General features: G+C 36.5%; 1 protein-coding gene across 1 annotated transcript; it reads right to left on the bottom strand.

The window, feature by feature from the left end:
• Positions 1-454: 454 nt before the first annotated feature.
• On the bottom strand, positions 455-9,294 carry LOC114247045 (beta-taxilin). Its single transcript, XM_028179852.2, has 8 exons — positions 8,810-9,294; positions 7,732-8,064; positions 6,829-7,026; positions 5,088-5,265; positions 4,234-4,340; positions 3,752-3,916; positions 2,783-2,914; positions 455-1,704 (listed from the first exon to the last, which is right to left on the bottom strand). The coding sequence occupies exons 1-8, from the start codon at positions 8,882-8,884 to the stop codon at positions 1,174-1,176; spliced, it is 1,719 nt and encodes a 572-aa protein (XP_028035653.2). The 5' UTR covers positions 8,885-9,294; the 3' UTR covers positions 455-1,173.
• Positions 9,295-9,806: the final 512 nt, after the last annotated feature.

Here is a 9,806-nt window from a genome sequence, read left to right as displayed (position 1 = left end):
GTTATTTCATCTACAGTCCCATTTTTGTAACATTAAATAATTTTAAAACAATTTTGAAAGTGCTTTCACAAATATTCATATTTCAGAATGAATCGTCGTTTACCGGCGGTCGTTCTGCTCGTCCGTGGTCACATTAACGGAAGTCACCGGAACGTTCATTGTCGGGGACTAAACTGAGCACGAAATGACGACAATAATGCATTTCACCAATTTCCTTGGTCTATAGGTGTCTAACGATAGGCAGCGGCTTGGCTTTGCCCCTGGAATTGCTGAAGTCCATGGGCGACGGTAAGCACTCACCATTAGGAGGTCCGTATGCTAGTCTGCCTACAAGGGCAATAAAAAATTTACAAAAAAATAATCTCAATTTATCAGAGATGTCACAAAGACTTTTTTAGTTCAAACACAAACCTAAATAAATTATTTCTTTGCCTAAGTAAATTAGAGAAACACATTTTTTCTAAACATTCATCTTTATTACTGGCTCGAACATTAGAATTGTCACAAAAAAAAACAAGGAAAATTACAAAAATTGTGAATCAAAATACTGTCTGTAATTCTTTAATGTACCTATATCTAATAATGTAGTTGTAATTCTCAATATTCATGAACTAGAGTAAATAATTATTTCATAAACAAAATATAAAGGGTAAGCTTCATGAAGACACAGCTTGACGTCCATATAGGTACAACATTTACCAGCTCGAATTGAGAGAGTTGTTTGTTGTTGGTCGCCAAAAAAGTAATACTGTAATATTGCAATTACTTTTTGTAAGAACAAGGCAACACTATGTGTCGGCTACAGGGTGTTTCAGAATTAGCAGGTACAAGTGCCGTATAAACATGGCAACATTACATTTTGACGTTTATGTTAATCTGTCATCCACTGACACTTGACAGTTGACACATTCACCCTGTATTTAGTTACTTGTCTGCGTCACAATTTACTACCGCCACTGTTAAAACAAACAAGTGAAATTTCAAAAAATCTTTTTCCCTATAACACACACGTCAGACGGTCTCCGCTGAAGAGAGGCTGTGTGCAGGTTTCGCGAGAGGTTCGCACAAACGCTAAACGAATAGCGGCACACGTTTTGTACTTTGAAAATGATAATCACAAAATCTTATATATTTATAAAAGTACAAAAAACTATACAGTTGATAGGTTGGAGATTAGATAGTGGTGACTTCCTCGCCGCTCCGCTGGTCTCCGGCGGGGCTCGCGGGCTGCGCGTCCGGGAGGCCGTTGGTGGCGGCGCCCGGGGCTGCGGGTGCTTCGCCCGGGGGGCTGGCTGCTATTTTCAGGTCGCTCAGTGATAGCTCCGGTAGCGGACTGTTGGCTTCGTGCAGTGGACTGACGTTTAGACTGTCGTCCGATTTGGCAGCTTCTAGATCGCAAGAGTTGTTATTGACAGGACTGTCAGCTCGTCCGGGACAGTGGGGGGCGGCGTCCGGCTCCCCCCCTACGTCTGCAAGTTTCCCGTCGGTCTCATCATCATGTTGCAGTTCGGTCTCCGCGCTGTCTTCAGGCTTGACGGCGTCCTTCTTCTGTGAGCCCTGCGATTTCTTCTCTTTATTCTTCTTTGATTTGGATTTTTTTGATTTTTCTGCCTTCGGGGGTTCCTCTTGTGCCGGGGGCGGAGTCTCTCTCAATATTTTAAGTTGATCTTGTATCTGAGAAAGCCTGTGTTTTAACGCTTCAACCTATGGATTTAATTGAAAAATTATATTTTATTTTGTATAGAAGATTGGGGAGAATAGGGACTAGAGTTAGAATAGAGACAAATCTGAGATGTCACAATACTTTTGTTGAGTTGTTAGATTTTACTTTGTTGAACTGAAAATGACTTTTATTTAGTGTTCAAGAATATTAAATAGTTTAATTTACTCATAAAAGTTTTGTAACTCATTAAAGATATTAAAAAGTTGATTACCTAAAGTTAGATACCTAACAACTAAATAGTGCCAGCCCTATCGAAGAACTCTATAGTCCCCTTAAGCGACCCGATTCACCCAACGCCTGGGTGAATAGGGATAAGTGAGTTTTGTGTAACTTTTTATGCTTATTCTTTAATAAACTATATAGTACGCATTATCTCCGTTTTATTACTATATCTACAAAAAAAAAACAATAAAAATCGATGTCGAGCTTAAAAAGCGTCCCAATTCTTCCCATTTTACGGTAACTGATTAAAATGAAATACTTGTAGTTGATCGAGGCAGCCCTACAAGCAACACTGGTAATGTGACCGTTAACAAGACGATTCGTTATGTATCGTCTCTCAACATTCTCACCGACTTGACTATTTCCGTGTCTCTACCAGCGGCTGAGCTTAGGGATCGTGCGTGCCAGTGCGCGGCTAGACTATATTAGAATTATTTTTACGGTAGAATTTATTCAAAATAATATTTGCACGTGTTGTTATCAAAAATGTGTTAAAAAATTTCACTGAAATGAAAATAGATCCCGAAAAGTTACAAAGTGTTAATTTCTGCCGTTCTCGTTAACTTGCTGCGGCGAAATGTGCTGTTAGTGTTCGATTAGTGATTTTTACTTTCATTTTTATCACTAACCCACAAAATGACAAAACTAAATACACTATCGATAGCGCTTATCGAAAACAATAATGCGCATCACTATACCCGTTCATAAGGCTCGTGAGTGGAAGAGAGAGCGAAATGCTCGCTTCACCGCTCCGATTAGTTATGACCCAAACTGCGCGGACAAAAGAATTCTACTATAGTGTGAGGGACACGTTCAGAAGGACGTGGCTGCCATTACCTTCTCCCCGGACGGCTCGGCGGGGGCGGGGGGTGCGGCGGGCGGCTCGGCGGGGGCGGGGGGCGCGGCGGGGAGGGGCGGGCGCTCGATGCCGTGCTCCTTCAGCGCGCTCAGCAGCACCGCGCGCTCCGCCTGCCGACAACAGACGTGTCGATTACATCTGTGTGCTTAGTGCAAGTTTTTTAACGTTCTCGATAGCGTAAAAGTTAATCTAACTTTGTATGCAATTGGAACAGCGCCCCTAGCGGCAAACGTACGCAAACGATCCCATTCCATACAAATATCAGCTAACTTTTACGCTATGGAGAACGTTACAAAACTCGGACTAAGGACACTGGAGTACACATTCCATGATGGTTTGCAGCGATTTATAGCTGTCGCTAGAAATTACTTAAGCTAATATTTTTAATGCCTTACAAATGTTTTGGTTATACTGTGTAATTTGTAAGAAGACTAAAATAAATAAATCTGGGGTCCCGTTGGCTCTAACACTAGATATGAAACACAACATTAGTGTAGTACGGTAGCAGTAGTAATAGTCGTCGTGGCCTAGGATAAGACGTCCGGTGCATTCGTGTTGAGCGATGCACCGCTGTTCTAATCTCAGGCGGGTACCAATTTTTCTAATGAAATACATATTTAACAAACGTTCACGATTGACTTCCACGGTGAAGAAATAACGTCGTATAATAAAAAATCAAACCTGCAAAATTATAATTTGCTGGTGGTAGGAGCTCTTGTGAGTCCGCATGGGTAGGTACCACCGCCCCGCCTATTTCTGCCGTGAAGCAGTAATGCGTTTCGGTTTGAAAGGCGGGATCATCGTTGTAACTATACTGAGACCTTAGAAATAATATCTCAAAGTGGATGGCACATTTACGTTGTAGATGTCTATGGGCTCTAGTAACTTAGCTCCAGGTGGGCTGTGAGCTCGCCCACCCATCTAAGCAATAAAAAAATTTTAAAAACCTGCAGCGTCCGACAGAGGCCCTGCATGTGGTGCAGTTGCCTGGCGGACCGCTCCTCGCCGGCCTGCTTCTCCGCGCACATGTCGATGAGGGCCGTCTTAGATGTCTCCCACCGCTGCTTCCACGTGAGAGACTCTTTTTCCAACTTCTTGATTTTCTTTGACATCTGTTCGAAGAGACAGACATGCATGGTGAGCACGGATCGTTACAATCAGTAAGGATATCCTTTGAATTGTTTAAGACAATGTATCGTTACAGCTGGGAGTAGATAAATGAATTTCTAACCCGTACTATTGTGGTGAGCAGGAATGATGGAAATGGATGGATTGCGTGAAAGACGATATGTGCAAGAGGGGAGTGAGTGAAGAAATGGTATATGATAGGGGAGTATGGCAGGAGAAAGCATGTTGCGCCGACCCCAGGTGACTGGGAGAAGGGCAGGATAATGATGATGATGATGACTGTTGTGGTGAGCTAGTGTACCTTTTCCATCTGCTCCTTGAACCCCCCAAAGACCTGGTTACTTTTGACCAACGCGTTCTGGAACTCGTCATACTTGTCGGTGTAGACGGCCAGCTGGGACCGCAGACCTGCAATACACGACTCAGCAATCAACTGTGAAATCTCCCTACAGACTCTAGGGTTCAATATTCTCTGCGGATTATGCAACTCGTAGACATTATTATCACTAATTAGATTCTTTATTATCGAACATAGTTAAAAAAATCAAGTATTCGAAATGTGAGGTTTTTTTTATTGCTTAGGTAGGTGGACAGCTCACAGCTCACCTGGTGTTATATGTTTTTTTTTATTTTTTTTATTGCGTAGATGGGTGGACGAGCTCACAGCCCACCTGATGTTAAGTGGTTACTGGAGCCCATAGACATCTACAACGTAGACGCGCCACCCTCCTTGAGATACAAGTTCTAAAATCTCAGTATAGTTACAATGGCTACCCCACCCTTCAAACCGAAACGCATTACTGCTTCACGGCAGAAATAAGCAGGGCGGTGGTACCTATCCGCGCGGACTCACAAGAGGTCCTACCACCAGTAACGGCAGAAATAGACAGGGTGGTGGTACCTAAACCTAAAAAAGTATTCAAAACGACATGTATAACATGGAAATAGTAACCGTGAAAAGAAACCGTTCAAGTAGTTTGAATTATAATTAGGCTGCGGCGGTGGTCTTATTGATACAGAACAGTCCGGACCAGCAGCTGTTCAATGTGGTTTGATTGTGAATTTGCAAGGATTTGAGTCAATGCCTTCTATAGTTTCCAGGTGCAATAGTATGTGTGTGTATGTGCCGGCAGCGGTGTTTGTATGAACACTCACTAGTTTCAGTGCCCTGAAGCTCTGCAATTTTAGCTCTGTACTGGGCTAGGTTCACCTTCATCTGTTCCATCTCGGCCATGAGCCTCTCTCTGTCGGCTTGGTGCTCGAGGCTTGCCTTCTGAAGCTTGGCATCCGCTAATTGAGATTCTAATGCCATTTGTTTTGCCATTTTGTCAACCTGAAAAATATTTGAAAAATTGGTAGATTTCATGGCATAATCTTTTTAAATAAGTGGAACAATAGTAATGAACTCAATTTGTAACTTTAAATTAAACATAACTGCCTATTTTGAGACATATGAATATCTTCAGTTTCATCCTAATGCGACTGTCTATGATTAGAAAGTATGGTAGTAGTAATGTTGCAATACTGAGTTATAATAAAATAATGTAACACAATCTAACAACACAGAACTCTGAAGAAAATATTAATTTGTATTTCGACTAAAAATTCATTACTTTATCGATTCATTAAATTAAATATACTTATTTAAAAACTTCATTAAATAAGTTAAGATTGACAAGAAGATAAAACTTCATTAGTTTATTAGGAACATACATTTTAATAAAAATTACAGATAGCTTTATTTATATAGTAGTATTTTAGTAGTCGTCGTGGCCTAAAGGATAAGACGTCCGGTGCATTCGTATCGAGCGATGCACCGGTGTTGGAATCTCGCTGCCGGTTACCAATTTTTCTAATGAAATACGTACTCAACAAATGTTCACGATTGACTTCCACGGTGAAGGAATAACATCGTGCAGTAAAAATCAAACCCGCAAAATTATAATTTGCGTAATTACTCGTGGTAGGACCTCTTGTGAGTCCGCACGGGTAGGTACCACCGCCCCGCCTATTTCTGCCGTGAAGCAGTAATGCGTTTCGGTTTGAAGGGTGGGGCAGCCGTTGTGACTATACTGAGACCTTAGAACTATATCTCAAGGTGTGTGGCGCATTTACGTTGTAGATGTCTATGGGCTCCAGTAACCACTTAACACCAGGTGGGCTGTGAGCTCGTCCACACATCTAAGTAATAAAAAAAAAAAAAAAAATAGGTGAAATAAGTTTTGAACATCGATACTAAAATAGTTGTATGTTAATATTTATTTATTATTAGCAAGATGAAACTTATTCTACCATATTTAGTATTTAGCAGACACTGTTTTGGTGTGAAAATGTTCAGAATATGATTATTGTTTATATTATTGTTTGAAAACACAGATGAGTCTATAAATAATTAAATATTAATAAAGCATAAATATTAATAATAATTTATATTATAATAGACAGTAATAAATTAATTAGGTATTGTAATTGTTATTAAATAATGTTGGCGCCATCTATTATTAGCTGGATAATAACAATGTTAGTTTAGATTAGTTAAAAGTAATTCATGTAAAATAAATTAATGTCAGTCATGTAAAAATCACTAAAATATATATTGTGAATATTAAGCTATATTTTGTGAATTGTTTCGCAGTAACTACATTTGTTTGTATAAAAGAAGTTGTAGTTGCTATAACCATCACAAAATGGTTAATTGTGTAAAAACTAAGACATAGCTTTTTGTTATAAACAAGTAATGTTAATGTTTTATACATGTAATTGTATTGTATTTTCATTGTAATAGATCTTATGTGTGAAAACCCTGGCGTAACATAGTCAATATCAAGTTTAATCCAAGCGACCAATCCAGCTCTGGATGGAAAGCTAGTATGGAATAGATTGATGCACACTTTACCTGTTGTTCCCTCAACTGGTACTGAGTCACAACACTCTTGAATTTCTCGGTCATACTGATATTGTCATCGCGAAGTTTCGCATTCTTCTCGTTGTTCTGTTGGAGCAGAGTTGTAAATTCTGTCAAAGTGTTCTGAAATTTACTCTGAGTCTCTTTACAGCGTTCTTCTTCCTCTCTAATTTTAAGAAGAGACTCTTCCTGAAAAAATACAAATAAATATTTTTTTGTATATTTCTATGTGTAACTATGTATATCTGAGGATGTATCACATGTAAGACTTGTTGTTATTGGTATGAATCAACTGAGAAATCCAATTCAGTATTAAACATACACTAGGAATTTATAAGGATTTTTTCTAGGAAATAAATTTTAATCTTCATGAGAATTATTACATACATGTGGTTAGGATCCTCAATAATGATGGAACAACAAAGAAAAAAAAGAATTTATTTTATCATATTATGGATTACATTATTTTGTTGTCTCCTTTTTTGTGACATTTAAAAGTATTAAGGGATGAATATTTCATGACATATTAGGTTCGAGACCATTGTCAGGTCCTAGTAAAGTCGATGGCAGGTACTGTTGATCTACTATTATCCTATTTTAATTCATTAAAATTTTCATAGTTTGACGAGTTCAATTTGCAGCGACATAAAGTTGTAATTTTAATTGATCGCAGTAATAACTGAATTTCAAATGTTGGTAGGATTTATCATCTATTATATTATATTTACATTAACTTTTTAACCATTAAAATTACTTAAAGTCACTTTACATATATTTTATAATTCTGGTAATAACCACCATTAATACTAAGAATATAGACATACAAATTAATTTGTAGGCCCATATAAAAGATGCATAAAATTACCAGTACAAATATAAGTTTTGAAATCAAACCTTTATCGCCTTATTCTGTTTCTGCAATTCTCTACAAAGGTTTTCCAGTTTAGATTTCAATAATATTGTCTTGTTGAATTCCAACTGCAACTGTTCCTTCTCTTTCAGCAATAAAGCATAGCGTTTGTCTGATTGTTTAATGTAAAACTGCATTTTTTTATTATCTTCGGAAGCTTGTACATATTTTTTGCTGACTACTGATAATTTTTCTTCCATTGTGGGAATTGAGTTTAAAGATTTAATGAATTGTTCAACAGTTTTTTCATCTTTTTTGTTACGGTCATCACGTTTTGGTCGTCTTGAGGTTTCCGGCACAGCTGCTGTCGGCTTTTCCTTTAGATTGTCATTAACAAGAAGACGATGTCAATTAATACAATAATTACTTAATTAATTAAATAGTAATTTGTTTGATTTAAATCTTAATGAATAATATTAATTTACCAATTAAAAATTTTTGAATCTACCGTTCGTTTGCTGCTATGTATCTTAGCATGTTCACAATACAATATTGTAGGTCTGTAGCAAAATTTCATCTCAATTAGATCTAATAAATTATTTCATAAATTTGTATATTAAGTATATGGGCTAACGAAAGTCAAAATAATCGGAGGATCCAACATTTATCTAAATAATCCATAAGCTTTCCTGAAGGAATGGTGAGGATAATTGGGCGTTTAAAGTATACAAGCTAAATTACAACATTTACGACATCATTATTGCATACTGATGACGAAATCTAGGTTTAAATCTAACGGGTCTATATATTGATATCTTATACCATAAAAGAAGAAAGCACGTGAAACGTTTACAGAACAAAAATATCATAAAAACATCTAATCCTGGCATTATGCCAGTTTTGTTTAGGTTAAAGATTTTACTCGATTTTAACAAGATTTTAACAGAAAACCAAGCAAAATTAAAGTATATTGTATTCAACAAGTGATGAGTATGAACAATAAAGCTTGAAATAATAAAATATCTATATATTTCTATATTAAAATGAAACAAGTTAGCCGACACATGATATGCTATCATCTATTTATAAACTTCCAGCAATTACGACTCTGATTTCACTTACAGCGATATTATTCTCAGGTAGAACATTTTCGGCACTGTCTTTTGGTGTATCTTCAGCGGTTGCTTCCATTTTCATTAATTATTTTTGATTCGTTTTGAACTAATCCATCTACCAAGAATGTTTAGTAGAGAAATAGTGTTGTGGTACAATGAAAGGTGCGTATTTACGCGATCAGGTATTTGCTTCAAAATACTTGCAACACTTTAAAACCATTGCAATAATGAACTCGCCCACTAAGTTTCAGTTTTGGTTTACTATTTCAAAGTATCTATTTGATTCTTCAGCCTTATTTTTACTCATAAAGATGCTTGCATTTCATTTTTTATAAAAATATTTATTAGTTAATTATTTACGAGAATCAATCTCTTAGGGCAACAAATTAACTAATATCCTATTCATTGACTAAGATCACAATACAAAATGTTTAGAAGTAGAATTGTACTTATTTATAAAACTGTGTGTAATTCAAGGTACATATTTACGTAGTTATTAATTATTAGTACAACATTTCTTTTTATTAACAAAAAAAATTAAAATAAGAAATATACATAAATCAAACGCGTCTGTACTTAAGTTCGCACGTAAGAAATTATACTTCTCAGACGCCATTGAGTGGTTTACTAACGCACAAATGTAGTGAAATTATAACTGTGTATTTGGTTGCACTACACGGTATTTTTGAAGTTGGATGAAGTTGTTGAAAAAAATATAAAAATATTTTTTTACTGTTCAGTTGGTAAATAATTCAATATTGCCAAAGAAGTAGTACATCTTACGTACGAATATAATAATATGTACACCATACACAGTTTTATTTATTAATTAATAACGATTTTCCTCATATAATTATTAACATTAACGTAAAAAAAATTTTTTTTATATGTTCAGTTTATTTTATATTTTGTACAATTATATTTTGTTAAATGAGCTTTACAAAGCAATGTATTAAAGTGGCGCATGCAGCTTTTATCGCGTATATAGATTATACACTTAATAT

The sequence above is a fragment of the Bombyx mandarina genome, chromosome 07, assembly GCF_030267445.1.
Source record: "Bombyx mandarina strain Sakado chromosome 07, ASM3026744v2".
In the NCBI taxonomy this organism is placed as follows: Eukaryota; Metazoa; Arthropoda; class Insecta; order Lepidoptera; family Bombycidae; genus Bombyx; species Bombyx mandarina.
The sequence above is the reverse complement of the archived record's forward strand: the minus strand, read 5'-3'. Positions and strand labels throughout refer to the sequence as shown.

Excerpts from the sequence above, each read along its gene's own strand:
- LOC114247045 (XM_028179852.2), bottom strand. The coding sequence starts at position 8,884 with ATGAAAATGGAAGCAACCGCTGAAGATACACCAAAAGACAGTGCCGAA. Across the intron at positions 7,027-7,731 it reads AACAGAATAAGGCGATAAAG|GAAGAGTCTCTTCTTAAAAT; the intron begins GTTTGATTTCAA and ends GTATTTTTTCAG. Across the intron at positions 3,917-4,233 it reads TCAAGGAGCAGATGGAAAAG|ATGTCAAAGAAAATCAAGAA; the intron begins GTACACTAGCTC and ends CTCTTCGAACAG.